The sequence below is a fragment of the Notechis scutatus genome, chromosome Z, assembly GCF_049901735.1.
Source record: "Notechis scutatus isolate UNSWTSFEM ecotype Mainland chromosome Z, rNotScu1.2, whole genome shotgun sequence".
Taxonomy (NCBI): Eukaryota; Metazoa; Chordata; class Lepidosauria; order Squamata; family Elapidae; genus Notechis; species Notechis scutatus.
Window position 1 is genome coordinate 95,347,185 of NC_142025.1, and position 18,539 is coordinate 95,365,723.

General features: G+C 37.4%; 1 protein-coding gene across 8 annotated transcripts in view; it reads right to left on the minus strand.

Moving 5' to 3' along the window:
- ASIC2 (acid sensing ion channel subunit 2) overlaps positions 1 to 18,539 on the minus strand; it is a 565,171-nt gene that overhangs the window by 76,204 nt on the left and 470,428 nt on the right. For all 8 annotated transcript variants that reach the window (XR_015745636.1, XM_087945503.1, XM_087945507.1 and 5 more), the window contains exon 2: positions 10,439 to 10,589. Coding sequence is in view for 7 of the 8 variants with exons in the window: in XM_087945503.1 (XP_087801629.1) it covers positions 10,439 to 10,589 (151 nt within the window). In the remaining variant the exon portion in view is untranslated. The remainder of the gene's footprint in view (positions 1 to 10,438; positions 10,590 to 18,539) is intronic.

Genomic DNA, 18,539 nt, shown 5'->3' on the forward strand with positions numbered 1-18,539 from the left:
GAGTCTCTGAATTTCTTCAGTACCTCCCTCAGCCGGGCTTCTAGTTGCCTTTCGTCTTTCGCGGCCACCAAGTCAAAGTAGGGCACCACCCCCTCTATGCCCTGGAGGAGTCTTTCCATGAGGCTTTGGAAAACCCCGGGTGCCACGCTGACTCCGAACTGGAGCTGGTTGCAGCGGAAAGCCCCCTGGTGCGTTACGATGGTCTGGTGCGTTTCCTCCCTTTGCCTTGCCTCGTTGAGCCGCCTGTTCCGACCATCTTGGCTCCAGCGGCTCTCCATCTGGCGGTCTCGGTATCTGGTGGGGGTGTTTTCTTGTCTCACGATCCCACCTTCGTTGCCAGTGTTAGATCTGAGGTGGATCGGTTCGAATGAGACGCGAGACCATTCTAGTGAGGTCAGCTCTTTATTTAGTGCAAGAATAGTCAGGAGAATACAAGCCGCGGCAGCCCTTCATATAGGGCTGGCTCGTGGCTCGGCGGCCAATGGCAGCGCTTTGAATCTCCCGCGATCGGCACAGCCAATCGCGGTAGGTTCTTAGTGCTCCAATCACGGCCGGGGCTTCGACCAATCAGGTCGCTGTCCGTCTGGACCAATCAGTTGCGAGGGTTTGGAGTATGCTAATACAGCACACCTGGTGTACCTTATATGTTTAACAAATGGAAGAATTTTCATCCAGTGGTTCTTTAAGATCAGCAAACAACTATGTTTTCCCAGCAGCATGAAAGTATTCTGGTCCCAAGATCTAAGAGAATGCCTTTTGTTTATTTTGAACCCATTCAGTTTCACTGGTCAAATAAATTCCCAATTGCTTCAGAGGTCACACCAAAACTATTGAAATAACATCTCACTGAAAACATCTAGATGAAATCTCACAAAGAACATGAGCTTTAAGTGAAAGGTGTGGAAGGTCATGTAACCTTTGGTGTATTTTTTTTCAAAGAAGATTTTTAGCATTCACTGAAAGATTGAACATAAAATCTCAACAGAAACTGAACACTGTACCTGATTGTTAAAACTTTCTTAAACAAATGTCACTGCACTTTGATGAAATTTGCTGCTATTAAGATATATTCAATATATTAAAATAAAGAAAAACCATGTCTAGTATAGTATATAACATTTTTGTTCCAATAACAATCATGGATGTTGCTCATATAAACTTTTGATACTCTGCGTGCTTCTAAACCTAACACTTCTTTAAGCACTCATATTTTCTGCAAAGCTATTGCATTAAACTCTTTTAAAGCTTTCATGGCTTTATTACCATTACATCCCTGTAAAATATATATTATGATTCTAAAAATATAACTACTGCTTTGGGGAGAATTTGGCAGCCTCCAGTTGCAATGCTAGAAAATGTTCCCATACTCCAATCAGATTTCAATGTGGGGACTCTTTTTATAATATTTTGTAAATTCTGTAAATATACCCCAATCCTAACCTACACACAGACAAATTTTCAGAATAACAAAGTTGGAAAGGATGTTGGAGGTTCTAGTTGGTTCTAGTCCAACACTCTGCTGAAGCAGGAGACTCTATACTATTCTAGACAAATGGCTGTCCAAGCTCTTCTTAAAAACCTCCAGTGATGGAACATCCATAACTTCTGGAGGCGAGTCATTCCACTAATTAATTGCTTTCACTGTCAGGAAATTTCTTTTTAGTTCTAATGTTGATAAATTTGTATCTGTTACTTCCTGCCCTGCCCTCAGGTGTTTTAGAGAATACACCTCTGGATTTTGGTAGTAAAGACCAACTCCTAAATTGGGGATAAATAGGAAGCATGCACATACTAGGAATTTTGAAAGGCCCAAGATTATATAATTTCTAAGATGATTCCAGAGGACAGCAATACTTCAAACATAAAGAATGGTTATTTATTTAGATGGGCTCCCATTAGGCTACAAGAAGGAAAGCCACCAGCATTCCTAAGGAAATTTAGGAATATTCTGGATTTTATAATCTCAGTCAATCACATATTTAGTTCAGAGTTTAAACAAATAACCAAACAAGTAAGCAAAATGCTTATTCAGTCTAATAAAAACAATTACCCACTGCAGGCAATGAAATGTGGCCTTTACTCAGTTGCACCTTCAGTTCTTCTTCATCAAAGTATGATGCAAAGTGATGATTCTTTGAATTCTTCTTTAAATGTTCTTTCCAAGTACCAAAATAAAGAAGGTGGGGGGAATCCCCAATGTACATAAGGGAAGCTGAGACAGCCTCAGGTCTTAAGAAAAGACTGGTGGACTGGACCAAGCATAACATGGTAGACAGGGATGGGATTCTACCAGTTCGCACCTATTCGCTAGAACCAGTTGTTGACATTCTAAGCAGTTCGGAGAACTGGTTGTTAGAAGAAATTACTGGCCTAATCCTGTAAGGAAGGCAGGAAGGAAACATTCTGGTGTTGCTTACAGAAACTCTCTCTCCATTAACCCTTATTACATTCTTGGCAGGACTAGACTCCTGTCTCAGGAACTTCTCTGAAGTTTTTTTCCCCCTCCTTTGCTGGTACTTTGCTTGTGTGGAGTGACCATTCAAAGTTACAATGGCACTGAAAAAAGTGATTTATGACCATTTTTCACACAACTGTTGCAGCATTCCCACAGTCATGAGAGGCCAGGCGAGGAGATGCGTGCTTCAATGTGAGTGATATTGAGTTGGCCACACCCAGCCAATAACATGACCATCAAGCCATGTCCACCCAGTCACATAACCATCAAGCCACACCCATCAACTAAGTCACGCCCACAGAACTGGTTGTTAAAAAATTTGAATCCCACCCCTGATGGTAGACTGAAAATTGGCTAATGGACAAAATAAGTGTCAATAGCAGCACTTTTTCATTCAAATGCATCAGCGATCACTTTGTGCAGCTAAAACAAAATCTTGCCAAAGACGTAGCTCTTGCTTATTCTTAGAGCAAAAGTTTAAGAAGGTAGGCAAACACATGCAGAGAAAGAACATTAATTATACCCTGTTTTATTCTGGTTACCAGAGCTTGGGTACAAACAAATGAAATATGTCTAGCCAAGGGTTAGGGCCTAGGTCATATTCCAGATGTGACTGAGCATAATTTCCATCCTCCATGACTAGTGGCTGCATTGACTAAGATACAAGTTGCAGTTAAAGAGTTGGAGATCCCAAGGTTTAACAAGCTTGTATTGTATGCATGGTAGAAAGGCCAGATAAAGATATTGGTGTCAACTAAAAATACTTCTCCTAATAAATCAATCTTTTTTTACTCTGAGAGATGCGGCTAGAGACTTATGTTTTGAATGGGGGTGCATATTGGAGTCCTGACAGTGGGCTAACTCTAACCAGAAAGAACCACATATAGTACAGCAGGCTCATCTGTAAAAACCTAACTGAGACTGTACCCTTAGAATATTTTATAGTGGTTTTTTCACTAACATATATCAAGGATAGTAAACTTAAGGTTTTCCAGATATTGTTGAACTAGAAACTCCAGCTAACATGGCTAATAAGGAAGCATGCTCAAGCTGGAATTATGTAATTAGGGGACCACAAATTCACCACCTCCTACTTCTATGAATGGAGGAAGGTAGAAGGAGAATATCAGTTGGTTATTAATGGACAAACCATGACTTTTAGGTCCAGGATGTAGAATAAGTACACTGAACCTCTTTCACATCAATTGAGTAAGTGCATAAAATAGACCAAGGCACTTTGTTTTCTATGGTCTCTGGGCTACTGGCAGAGAAGGAAAATGCCAATGACCTTTTCTCTCTGGAAAAACACAGCTAATTGCTTGTATTTCTCTGTTCATTAGGAAAAGGTCCAAAATGTAATGAGACGAGAGAACATTTGCATGTTCCTCTGGGTGACATTCTTGCTTTCCTTATGAAGGTCAAGGGCAGCTAGAGCTGGCTTAGAGACAAATTCTCAGGCCAACACTCTCTCCTCTATCACTTCTGAAAATTTTATTTATTCTTCTGCCTTGTAGCATTTTTAAGGATGTTACTCATCCAGCAGCACTTTTAGCATTCCCAGCAACATAAATCAAGAACCTTGTCACCTTTTATGGCTACAACTAAATACTGCTACCTAGTAATACAGCGTCTTAAGATCATTTAAAAGAAAACAGTGTCCTTCCTCTTGTAAGATTGTTGGTTCTGATCCGAGGTTGTTTTATGAAGAAGTTGAAAAGAGGGATCCAAGATGAAGTCCTACTTTGGACAAAATAATTACCACAAAGATTTACAAGACTAAGGACCAGTTTCTGATCACAAAGAACTATGAAAAATTTATTCCGCAGAGAAAGATATTGGCAAAATCATAATCAGAACAGCAATAAACTACTTGACACTGTCCAAATGTTAGGGATTTTGGTTCCCATCAGCCCCAGCCAAAATAATCAAAAGAAAGCGATTATAGGAACTGTTTTCCAAAATAACTTGAGGGTATCAAATCCTCGGTTCCACATGCAACATGCAATTTTGCATTATGTTTCATTTGTGTTAAACACTGCTGCATAAACTTCACTGGCTTCCAATTATTTTCTGGGTGAGATTCAAGATGATGGTTATCACCAATATACTCCACGGTGCTAGTTTATCTGTGGGACTGCCTCTTCCTGAGTGTACTTGCTCATTCCTACCAAGTTAGATAGAATGTGGTGCACGCCATATCCTTTCCCCTAAATGTTGCTATCTAGTTGGGCCTCAGAGCTGTGTTTTTTCTATGGCTCCCCTAGCTCTTTAGAACAGTCTGTTTTCCTGAGATTTGGAGGGTCCTCACTCTTCACCAGAGCTGTGCTAAGTCTGGCAAATGTAAATAAGGAATTAGTGGAATGTTGTAGCACTATGGTTGGGCTATATGGTGTTGTTGTCAGATTCATATTTGTTCTTTTTTTTTACTGAATGAGAGACATAGGATTATCATGCATTAGATAGGTAGCCATATAATTTTCTACGTAAATATTTTTTTGGTCAAGGTGAGATCCTTGATGCATTTTCCTTTGCCAGATTCCTTTTCCTTTACATGATATTTTCCTTGAACACAATTTAATGTTTCAAATTTCAGCATACTTTACTCATTATCTTTTAAAACCCTGAAAAAATGTATTTATGTAATTCAAATCTCAACACTAACATTACTACAGTAAAATCTGCATTTTCCATAGCATATTATTTTTTCCTATGAATCTGAGTACTTCTTTGTGTGTATCCCAAAGATGCTTTTTCAAAAGACAACTGCACTTTGTTTTTCCTTGAAGATGTTTCGCTTCTCATCCATGAAGCTTCTTCAGTTCTGGGAAGGAACTACACATCTTATGTGTAGAGCTTTCCACTGTGCAATCTTGAGGCCTTCCCCAATTGGACTCTTGGCTATCGAAGGTTTTTCACGTGTAAATCTGGAAATCATCCTTATCAAGGTCTATAATATATAAACAGACATTCCCATCTGCCTATGCTGCCTCATTGGGGCTTGGCTTATTTGTCAGAGACTAAATAGAGTGGCTTCCTCAATTGAAATTCCTTAGAAAAGGAAGGGAAAGGGCCAGAGACTTTATAGATTGTGACCTTCAAATCCACTTCTTTCCAAACAAGCTGTAGATCATCAGCAGAGACACAAATAATCAAATAATCAAACCAACCCAGATAGGAAGCTACTTCAAATCAAACCAAACCACACCAAAGTTTATGGAAGGTCAGTAACACCAGCAGCAATTCTCTGGAGATAGTAAGAACAGAACTGAGAACATTTTTTGTATGCAAAATTATGATCTGGTAACAATTTCAGGTCTCATTTTTCTTTGAAAAGGAACCCAATAGGTTACCTATTTTCAATTACATAGTCAGTGGAGCTATAATTGCCAACTTTTCAGGTATTTTCAGTCTATTCCCTCCCCTAAAGGATAAAGACAGGATAAAAATGGAAATTCACAGGTGGAGCTTTTCCCATCCCTGCACAAACATACTGGAGAAAGGTACCTCTATCGAATTTTTGCTTTTCATCAGACAGCACAAAAGCTGTTCTACATATATAATGTAATTCTTTATAGACTGTGACATTGTATTATTTGTGTTGCACAAGCCACATATTCAAAAAATTATGAATACCAACTAGAATTTTCCCATACTGATACATTATATGCGTTGACAGTTGCTGTTCAATATGCATGGACAGAAGGAATGAGGGAATGAAGATTTATTATGTTATGTTCTTTGGAGTTTGCTAAACATATCATTGGTCAAGTAGGCTGAAAATATTGGGATTTGTAGTTCTATAATCTTAGAGGGGTTAAAGTTTTCCAAACTGTAATGCAGACTTATCGCCAAATACTGATATCCATGACAAAAACAAATAGCCATATAAAGCAAGCTGATACACTTCTCCCCTTTGGGGAAGGATAGAAATAGAAATTATAATACTCCCAAACTTTAAATAGTCCCTTCCTTTGATAACAATATCAAAAGAGATATATTGCCAAACTGAAAAATCCAGAGTCTTATACATTATCATCTTCCTTGTATTTTCAAGAGATTCAAATCTTGTTTTGTCCATAAGCCAACACCTAAAATCTCAGGGAGAGGGGGGAAAGAAAAAAAAAGGGCATCGATTGTCATGACATATTTTGATGCTAGTATTTGGATCTCCTCAATTCTGTACCAAAGTATATGTTGTTATGGCAACCAACACTGCTGAATACTTTTATCAATATATGCATGCGTACATGTAAGTACATGTGTTGCATGCATATACTGTATGTGTATAAGATGATCAATTATGCATCATTTGTAAGTTTGGAGAGAATGCTTACCTCTGCAAAAAGATAAAAAAATCCAATTTGGAATACCTTCACCTAATGGAATTTTTGATGAGCCAGACGTAGGGCACAAAGGATGGCTTTCAGAGTTATAGACCTAGATTAGACTGTTCAGAAAGCAGTTTCTAATGGTAGAGAGTAGAAGACAGCACTTAAAAAAAACCAAAGCACTTAGAAAGAAAGAGAAAACCCCTAATGGTCTTCTTTGCAAACAAGCTGTTCAGACTGAAACAGCACAACAATTCTAGAGTCATGAACAGATAAGGAACTGATTCCAGGGATCATTATATTCCCAGGCCTGGGAGACTTCATATTTCACATTAAATTTCTTACTCCTTGTAAGAATACTCAGATGTTTTGGAGTTGCACAGAGCACATTGCTTGAGAGATGCAACTCCTGATTTTAGTCCAGTCTACAGTAGCTAGAAAGAAGGAACTCATGGCTGCCTTATAATGCAAAGCAAAGGCAGAGTAATTGATAGGATTTAGAAGTTCTTATCATCAGCTACCAGTATTGCCAGCCTAAATTGCTTTTGGAATCCTGTTGGGGAAATATTCCACCCTGGTTAATTTTTCCATAGCACAAGGACAATTTAAAGATATTGAAGATCAGTAACTGGGCCCTCTGATTGTTTACACTGTTTTTAAAATAATTTATCTAATATATTTTTGTAGCATAACACATAACTCAAAAGGAGAGAGGCCAGAGTTACATCTGGGAAACAGGATGAAGAAAGAATTAAATTGCTTTTCCCTATAATGCGAGTCCCAACTCACCACACATATACTCCCTTAACAGCTTTTAAATAAAATTAAAGAAGTGGGAGATCTGATCAAGTACTTTCAACATCTTGTCTATTCCTAATATTTTCAATTCCTGTGGTGACAAGTTGGTGTCATCAGCAGAATAAGCACAGATAGGAAAGATATGAAATTAAATTCCAGATCAGTCATGAAAGTCATTGGCAACTTGGTCAAATAACAGCCAATTTCTAATCTATTTCTCTTGCATGTGTTTTCCAAGAAAGGGCAAGACAAAACGATAACAAATAAGATAATTACTACTATGTCTATCCACACACTCATGTTTAGGTTCTCCAAAAATACTCCTTTAAGCTTGACTTTTTGCATATGTTTAGGAATCAGTTCTTCTTTGTACATGACATTCTCCTCTTAGGTAAGAAAATGCTTGAGTTTAGAATCATATATAATATAATATATATATATATATATATATATATATAATATTCATATAGAATCCATGCAACAAATCAGTCATTGAAGTATTAAAAAAACACTACCAACAATCAATATATAACCATGGTAGAGGTTCTACTGCATTCTCAAATCTCCAGAGGTAAAACCACATCTTTCAGGCTTTATGAAAAGCCGGTAGTTTTGGGCAATCTAATCTTTGGAAGGACGAATTTTCCAGTGGACATTCCCTAACAGAAAGCACTCAGAGCATGTGTCTTCCATCAGACCTAATAAGAGAGGTTTAATTGGGAGAGTAGTTCCTCAAAAAATTTGCTACCACGTCATGAAGGGTTTTATAGATCATCAGCACCTTGAATTAAAACCAGAAGCATATTGGTAATCAGTGAAGCTCACAGAGCAGGGGTATAATGTGTACTGACTGAAAAATTCACATAACAGTCCACATAGCTGTCTTCTGCACCACAAGGATAAAATCATCTCTGTACACTGCTGTTATTCTTGTGCTGCTAATATTAAAACCTGATTGCTCCTCTGGCAGAGCAGAGAGATATCTTAAAGAAAGCACCTGTCCACTGTCACTTTCAAATGCTAACTACTACCTTTATTGAAGAAAAAGTCAATATATGCCTAATATATATGAAACTATTTTGGATTTCTGCTTTGAGGTTTAAATTCTATTGATGATAATGTGTAAAATGACAGTGTTGCTTTTAAAATGGGAAGAACCGGATTCAAATTCTTGTTCCTCTTAAACAATGTCGGATAATTGTAAATCATTCAAAGAAAAAAAAAATAGAATAAATAATAGCACAGAGTAAACCATATCTATTTTTGCTTACAGGTGGTACTCAACTTATAACCATTCATTTAGCAACCATGTGAAGTTAGAACAGCACTGTAAAAAGTGACTTATGACCAATAATTGTGATTATGACCATTGTAGTATCCCCACGTGATCAAAATTTTAGCACTTGGCAATCAGGATGTATTTGTATTGGTTGATCATACTGGGGTCATGTGATCATCATTTGCTACCTTTCCAGCCGGCTTTTGTCAAGAAAAATCAGTGGGAAAGCTGGACTTATTTAATAACTTTATGATTTACTTAACAACTGCAGTGATTCATTTAATAACCACGGCAAAAAAATCAGGAGTAACTCACTGAACAACTGTCACTTAGCAACAGAAATTCTGATCCCAATTGTGGTCATAAGTTGAACATTTCCTATATATAAGATGTTATCAAACTCCCACCATGGTAATAATTAGGAATAAGAAAATTTTCTCTGTTTGTTTTCATATTCTATATTTTCTTACCATCAAGGTTATTCTAGTCTATTTTCAGATCGGCTGATGATAAAATAATAGCAATAAAAATTATTTAATGAAATGCTGTGTTGTCCTTTTTCAGAAATGCATGCACATTTATGTAACCTTTTCCATGAATGTTTTATTCAGAGAACTGCATTGAAATAACTAACTGCATTTCAATGTTGGCTATCAATTTTCTAATAGGAGAAAGGATCTAACATTTAAATCAGGATTGTATCAGTTCCCCACTATTTATTTATACCTTCCAAACACCTGGAATATATTTAGGACCCAATTGTGATAAATTCAAATGGGCTCTAGGTTTGGTTGTGAGAGGAGTATGTTGTTGAATATGAAATGCTGGAGATACATAAGGAGCATTTGTCTCTGATATGTTTTGTTTCAGAATTTTCCAGATATGTGTGATAGTCATAGCTGGGAACAGGACGAACTGACTTTACATGTCCTTGCTGTAATTTTAATAGCATAAAAATGGGAGGCACTCTGAGCCGGTAATAGTATCAGTCTGATCTTATCTAATTTGGAAATTATGTAGGGTATGGCCTGATTAACACTTAGGTGACAAGATTATCAGGGAATATCATGGCTATAGCTGAACTGGAAATATTTTGAAAGAAGATACTGGTGAATCATGTATGTATCGTTTGCAAAAAAAAAAAAAACACCTTTATTGAGAGCAGGTTAAGAGAATGGCCTGGTAGACTATGCATTTTAGTCTTACTTACTGTAGGCGTGAAAACTGGCTGAGTGATTTTGGGCCAGTCATTCTTTCTCAGCACAGCACAACTCAGGGTTCTTGTTATGGAGAAAATAGGAGAAGGAGGTAGTATTTATGTATGTTCATCACCTTGAGTTACTTATTAAGGAATACAGATGGGATAAAGAAATCCTACATGGATTAAATAAACCACAAAGAGGCAAATTTGACTTAAAAGAAACTTTACATTTGCTGGAATCTGGGAAGTATAGGAACTGCAATTCCATTATACTGGACTATGTTGATACAACTTCTTATTTTTAACTCTGAAGATCAGCAAGTATGAATGAAGAATATGGCAACAGATAAACAGAATAAATATTTTTTCTCTCTCACCTGTTTCTCCCCATATTGGCAAGTACTCATCTTGCTGAATGTCCAGCATTATCTCCAATCCATTGCCTGTCCCACCCTTGAATGTGGTCAACAGTGGATGTCCCTCTTCTCCTGAGTTAAACATGTAGCATTTCCCATATTTCGTAAACACCTAGGAAAGAAAGGGAGAAAAAGGACACTCAAAAATCTTACCTCATAAGCATTCTTAGGGTCTGTGAACTTGACTTCAGAAAGTCTAAGTAATATAATACTTTATTTAATACTATTTAATAGAATTTTAAGGACATAACTCTGGGTGGCTTCAACTTAAAAAAGCACAAACAATTTAAAAAGAGAGAGAGAAACTGATACTATACATCCAGAGCGCAGATTTTCTGTAACAAGCAAAACAGAGACTCAACTACCACCTTGCCTGGGAGATCAGCCAAGTTTTCAGTGACTTTCTGAATAACACCAGGGAGGGAATCATACAGATTTCTGTGGGGATCCTACTCTCTCATTGAATCATCTTTCAAAGCCTAATTAATTGATTTGAAACTTTTATATAAAATATTCTCTGCAGTTCAAGCATATGGATATACATTAACTATGAACACTAAGAGTGATATCATTTGATTGCTTATTTTTAAATTATAGCTTGCTTAAACCAGCTTCTAGTTTTAAAAAAGCCAAATTAATACATGGATAAATGATATATTTTAAAATTGTAAGTAGTGTAATTAACGCCATTACATATGTGATCATTAAGCAGTAGATAAAATGTAGATAATGGAATAGTATAGAATGTTGTATCAGTAGCAATGTAGTAGATAAAACAGCAAATAAATAAATTGTGAAATATTTTTACATTCATCTCACAATCCCAAACTAACAATCTAAAGTTCCTAAAAGAGACAGCTTCACAAACATCTTGTTCTAAATCAGCATAGAGAATGCTATTTCTTGTAGATATCAGCGTCTTAGAAGAAAAATAAGAATATACAATACTCAATTGCATTATATACCTATGCACTAGGAAGTCTTTCAGCAAATTTATGCATTATAACTTCTACATCTTTATAGTTTACAAAAAAATTAAAGACAGCCAAAAGATATGGAATATTGTAATATTAAAAATGTTACTATAAACATACGTAACTTAAGTTCAATATTCAAGAAAAAAGCTACTAGTAACAAATAATAAAATGCAAAAAATAGTAAAACTACTTATATCCTGGACTGAAAGTTCTTATGTCAACCTGCCTACTGTCATATGACTGCATTTTGGGCACTCAACAACCAACCCACATTTTTGACTATTTGCACCATCCATGTCATACTGACTGCAATTTACATTTTTTCCGGAATCAGCATTTATTTCCAAATAAAGTGTCACTGCAAAAAAGTTCATAAAATCAGGTCTGGTTATGTGTTTTCACCCTTTATGACTGTCACAGCTTGTGACCAAAATTGTGGCTCAATTAGGATCCTAAACTGAGAACTACCTGTTCTCCTCAAGGTAAATTCATAAGATTACTCTGTATTACCTCTTTATGCCTCATCACTCAGCTCTCCCATTCAAAAGCTTTCAGTTAGACTAGTTTTAATCAGCTGTCTCTTGTAAAGCACATCCTACTTGTGAATATCTTTAAGTTCACTTTGTGTTATGATATGGTCAGTGTTGCATTCTATTATAGCATACATGGATTAAGTGAAAAATAAGTGATCTCTTACACATTGCTTAAATCTGCATGTTCCATTGAGATTTTTACAAGTTATATAGTTTCTGGGGTCCTTGATTAACTCCAGTCAATTCACTGCATCACTATTTTACACTATTTAAATACTTTATCACAGAAGCAAGCTTTCTCAACTCATAATCTTTAGGTTGTGAATCTGTTGGACTTCACTTCCCATAATCCAAAGACAATACTGTTTATCTGACCAGACTTTATAAGAAGTGAGCAGAGGTGGGATTCAAATTTTTTAACAACCGGTTCTGTGGGCGTGGCTTAGTTGGTGGTCATATGACTGGGTGGACATGGCTTGGTGGTCATGTTACTGGCTGGGCGTGGCCAACTCAACATCATTCACATCGAGGCATGCATCTCCTCACCTGGCCTGTGACTGTGGGCATACTACAACAGTCGTAAGTATGAAAAATGGTCATAAATCACTTTTTACAATGGTCACTCCACACAAGCAAAGTACCAGCAAAGGAGGGAGAAAAGTTCTCTGGAAAAGTCCAGAGAAGTTCTTGAGACAGGAAGTCTGGTCGTGCCAAGAATGTAATAAGGGTTAACAGAGAGGCAGTTTCTGTAAGCAACACCAGAATGTTTCCTTCCTGTCTTCCTTACAGGATTAGGCCAATAATTTCTTCTAACAACCGGTTCTCCAAACTGCTTAGAATGTTAACAATCGGTTCTAGCGAATAGGTGTGAACTGGTAGAATCCCACCCCTGGAAGTGAGGCCCAAGATACCTGGAGGATCAGGTTCGAGAAAACCTAATATAATAAAAATACCGAACTCCTTTTTGTAGATCTTTCAAGATTCAATATTACATACAAATGAAAACAAAGCTGGTTAAAAACCAAGATGATCATTTGCTCCTGGTTAGATGTGGAATTTTGTTTTTCTGATACCAAGGCAAATTGCATGATAATGGGCATAGATGCCATCAAAATTTGAGATGAAAGAAACACAGCTTCACATAAAACATCTGGAAAGCAAAGAAGTCAACCAAAACAGCAGGCCTCTCCAGAAAAGGAAGGGGCAGAGAAACTCTAGAAGCCTTCACCACTTTGACCAGAACCTCCTATCATCTGAAGAACATGGCTATGCACATGCTTATAAGCAATGGCATGGGGGTGGAGTTAAAAATGCTTAAGGCACAGTAATTTTGATTTTTAAGTACCACTGTGTTTTTAATTTGACTTTCAACTTGTTAACCTTTCTTAGGAGAATCACCAACCACATTTATATTACTGGCTATTGTTTTATAATGAACTTTTTAATATTTCCACATTAGACAAAATGTTTAAATTTCTTCATTAAAATTTGCCAGTGTTAGAAACATCAATAAAATTTGCTTTAAAGTATAATGTATACTTTTTATTTTGTTTTATTTTTAATGCAGCTGAAGTGGGCCAAATCTAATTTCTATGGACTCCTATTAATATGACCAACTAAAACTAATATTAGCTAGCCACCAACATTAACCACCAGTGGTTTGATTTCTCTTAGAAATGGCCACATTTGTTCCATTATTTCTTAGTATCTATTCAATCTACAAAATCCTTTCTATCTCAACTCCTAGAACTCTTATAAAGCTATCACAGAGGTTCCGGCTATAAAATAGAATATTTTCTCACTATAAATATGTATGAATGTTGGTCATGTTAGTTAATGCTACAGTGTTGGTCATGCTGCTTAAGGCTAGTGCTATATGCTAGTATTTTGGTCATACTAGTTAAAGTTAGTTATGCTCCTTGCACAGAGCATGTGCAACTTTTCATGCATATATTAAAATCTTACTGAAGCTACACTATGCAGAAAGAAACTGATAATAGTGGATCCACAAGTCTTATAATATTAAAACTTTAAATCATTCAAAGAAGCTGAATCTGGATTAAAGTCAGGAAATACTATTAAGAAATGGAATTCACTACCATAAGAGAACTCAAAGTAAGAATAGTCAGACACTATATAAGCTTATCAATGGAGTCCCAAGCATGATAGCTAAAATAAGGTTTTAAGTAGAGAAGAAATACACCTCTACTGTATACCCAATATAAGCAAATGAAGTTTGACCTTGATACCATGTTTGAAAGCAACCCAAGGTTTCTGTCTGACACTTGTTCGATATTGGAAATAGAAACGCCAGGATTTCATTTAATCCAGAGACATGTTTTGTATGATAAACATGCAAGCAAAATTAGGGCTAAGGTCATACTTTCTTGTGTGGAAGTATGAACAAATTTCCAGAGGGATTGCAGACTACAGGAACCAGGAGCACTACTCAGGTGACCCTGAGGACACAGATAAACCTCCAAGTGTTTCAACAACCCTCTAAAAGTATGCAAATGACCAGCTGTCTGTAAGGAATATAAATCCTTCCATTCCCCATTATTCTATCAGAGCTGAAGAAACTTCTTGGATGAGAAGCAAATCGTCTTCAAAGAACAAACAAGAAAGTCCAGTTGCCTCCTAAAAAAGCACCTTTGGGATAACCATGACCTGGATGACTGAGAATCTGTGATCACCCAGGGAGTGGCATGAAGGCAACACAGCTGAAGAATAGGTATGGATCCCTTTATTTGCTCCAACTTTGTCCCCAATGTCCCATTTACTCTCTGGCCTGGAGAAAAGCTCTCCAATGAACCTATTACAGCCTCTGGCTGCAGATACTCCAATCCAAATGCTGTAAGCAGAATGACTGCAATCAATCACTCCAGCAGGCAAGATAATGAGTCCAATAATTCCAACGAGGCAAGATAAGCACACAGAAGCATGGCAATAATTCACACAGACAAAAGGAATGCCAGGCACGCAGGCTAAAATTCACAACACCAGATGAATTCAGTGTTTGTTCCTGACAAACATCCCTCCCAACTGCCTCTCCTTTAAACTCCATTCCCAGGTGTGCCTTGTGAAGGGAATTGGGGCCCTTTCCTTCCTTGAAAGCCACGCAACCCACATTGCTCTCTTCTGCATTCTTCCCTGCATGCCCTACGATGAGGAGAGGGTGGGCTTTGATTTTCATTTGAACCCCTTCTCCCTTGTTCTACCTCTCCCCTGCTCTGCCCAGCCTGACTTTGCCCTTCCCCAGTTTCCTCCATAGCCAATGGAGCCACTCTCCCACTCTCTGTCAGCTGTTCGTCTTCCCCCTCAGATTCAGACTGCGACGGGGGCATGACAGAATCTCTACAGACTGTCATATTTTCTTATATGGTTAGTCCTTGACATATAATTATTTAGTGATTGTTCAAAGGCACTGAAAAAAGTGACTTATGACTGTTTTTCATATTTATGACCATTGCAGCATCAACTCCAGTCAGGTGTTAAAAATTCAGACATTGAATTTGACTCATACTTATGACTGTTGCGGAGTTCCAGGCTCATGTCAGCACCTTTTACAATCTCCTGAAAAGCAAAGCCAATGGGGAAGCCAGAGCCATTTAATAACAGTATTACTAACTTAACAACTTCAGTGTTTCACTTATCGTGGCAAGAAAGGTCGTAAAATGGGGCAAAGATCATATAACAAATGATTTGCTTAGCAACAGAAATTTTGGGCTCAATTCTCATCATAAGTTGAGGACTACCTGTATTCTATTGTTCACATCCATATCAGTATCACATAATTGAGATATAGGTGATTAGGCAGAATTTCCTACACTGGAAGAGAATGTAACTATTATTGTACAGTGGCTCGAGCTCCTTCTGCTCTTCATTTTCCTATTATTCTTCATTCTAGGCAATTAGTACTTTGGGGAAACAGCCATGATGACAATAGTTTCTTTAATTTTATAGCTCAACTACAGTATGTCATAGTTATTCAAAGCCTGACCACTATCATTTTTTTCTTCGTATTGCCTGAATATTAGCTATTACTTTTGAAATACCCTATCAAGCAACACTAAATTGTGCTGATTGTTGGGCAGATGATTTAACGTACCTCTAAAGACAGCCTAAAGCTATTACCAGTGAAACACAGCCTTCTGCTCGTTTGTGGTTATGGTTATGGCAAATAACAGTCTAAATCAAAACAAGGAATCTTTGTTTTCCAGATACTGCTATTTATGGCATCTCAACTGAGAAGAGGAGGGGTGCTAAACTACCTTTATGACTGTCTTATGCTTGTTTTCATTTTGGCTTTTCTGCTCAAATGGAGAAACCAACTTCAATTTTGCCTTAAAATCTCAGATCCTCCCCCATGTTCTTCTCACATAAATTCAGGTATGCGCCTATAGCTTGTGTTTCCTCTCTAAGGAGGGAAGTATAGTCTGCATGCTTTTCTTAACAAGCCCCAATCCCAGAAAAAGCCTTAGCACTAAAATAGGCTTTGAGATCAGTATAAAATTAAGTCTTCTCTCCCCACCACTATCCTCATTCTTTATATGCCCCTCCTTTCTTATAGATTTTTATATTATTTAAAATTGCTCCGTGGCTAAACTTCTTTGGCAACAAGAAACAAATCACTCAAATGCTCAATACAAGCTATATTACCCTCAGCTTTCTCTGTAAATGGCAAGCTTTCTATATGCAGGGGTTTTATTCCCCACTGGTGGTACAACACCGAAAACAGACAATGCAGTATAGACCTAGACTTGAGACGATGACCGTGTCTCATTTTGGTCAAGCAAGGTTTATTTTTTTCCTTTTCCCACCAACAAAACAAGTAATAATAGACTGATAAATATTCTACTTCTCAGTCAGCAGACTCAGTGACAGAAAATCTCCAAAATTTCACAGGTATACTGTGAAAAATGAACTTGGTAGAAAATAGGCCTCCAGGCTGTAGAAAGCTCTTATCCCTTATGAATGAGTGTGTGTTTACAGCCACTTGTCTGGAGTGGTAGGCTAATGTATTTTTGAGACCTGAAATGTTTTTAGCTTTCAGGCACAACAATATTAATAGCAATTCGTGGCTCTTCAGACTCTTTCTAAAGTTGATGACTCCTCAGTTAAATACTGTCTTATGTGAAGTTCATAGCAAGATCCTACCTATAAAATGAAAAACTTTAAATCAAATTTCCTAGCATTCCTTGACACTTCTACAGGATGGTTTGGTCACCAGCACCTCGGATCCTGTTATAAATATTTCTACAAATTTACTATTTTGCACATGGCATCTACAGAGGTCATGCAATCACTTATATACAACACTGACAAAACACATTATATGTAAAAACACAAATGTAGATTTAACTGAAGCATTAGCAAATACACACACACATCTTATGTGAACAATACAGTACAGTACAAACGTCTCACAATCCCCAACTTCATCATTTCTGTTGTTCTCTGGAGATGAAACCTGAAATTTATATCTTGAATAACACTGGGCTTTGAAGTCAACCTTTTAGATAAAGATAAGCCGAACATGGTGCACTGTGGGGACAATGAAAACTTTTCTTTCTAGAAAAAAATGTAAGCATTTTCAAAACAGTAGAAACTTTTTTTTAGCTTCAAACCATCATTTTTTAGCTTTTGCGAGATGATTATAACAAACCTTGCAAGTGCACCAGACTTCGATGGACAATGGGAGAAAGAAAAAGGGCTACATTAGATACCGCAACAAGTCTCATAACAAGCAAAATATGACAAGATAGTCCCAAGACAGATTCCTAAACACTTGAATTCAGCAGACTAAATAAGGTTGTTGATTTAATTAACTTTAAGCTATACAAAATAATTATCTCACTGATGTTTGGATACATAGAGGGCATATGTTACAGTGCCCATTCTAATCCACAAGCAAGAATGAGAACTGAGACTTATTAGAATAATAAAACACATGTGGAAATTATTCTGAGATTTGTTGAAAAAAGAATCTAAATACCAATTATAGCATAAATATCATTTTATGGAACATTAATGTTAAAAGAGTACATTTAGTCTTATGTAGAGTGATTTATCAATAATCAGTAGTGGTCTTTTCTGGGATTTGTTCTCACCAAACATTAGTTATAATGTAAAACAGTGATCCCCAACCTTTTTACGCCGCGGCCCGGTACCGGCATTAGCTGGGCGCCGCGGCCCAGTACCAGCATCAGCTGGGCGCCGCCATCTTTTTTTATGAAAAAGTGCTTCCGGTGACTCACCGGAAGCATTTTTCATAAAAAGATGCGGCGCCAGCGCTGTGAGCTTTTCCGGGTAGAAATGGCTTTCACCCGGAAAAGCTCACCGAAGCGCTGGCGCCGCCATCTTTTTGATGAAAACGTGCTTCTGGTGAGCTTTCACCCGGAAAAGCTCACCGAGCGCTGGCGCCGCCATCTTTTTGATGAAAACGTGCTTCCCGTGAGCTTTCACCCAGAAAAGCTCACCGGAAGCACTTTTTCAAAAAAAATGGCGGCGCCAGCAAGCCAGCGGCCCAGTAGGACTTGTTCGCGGATCGGT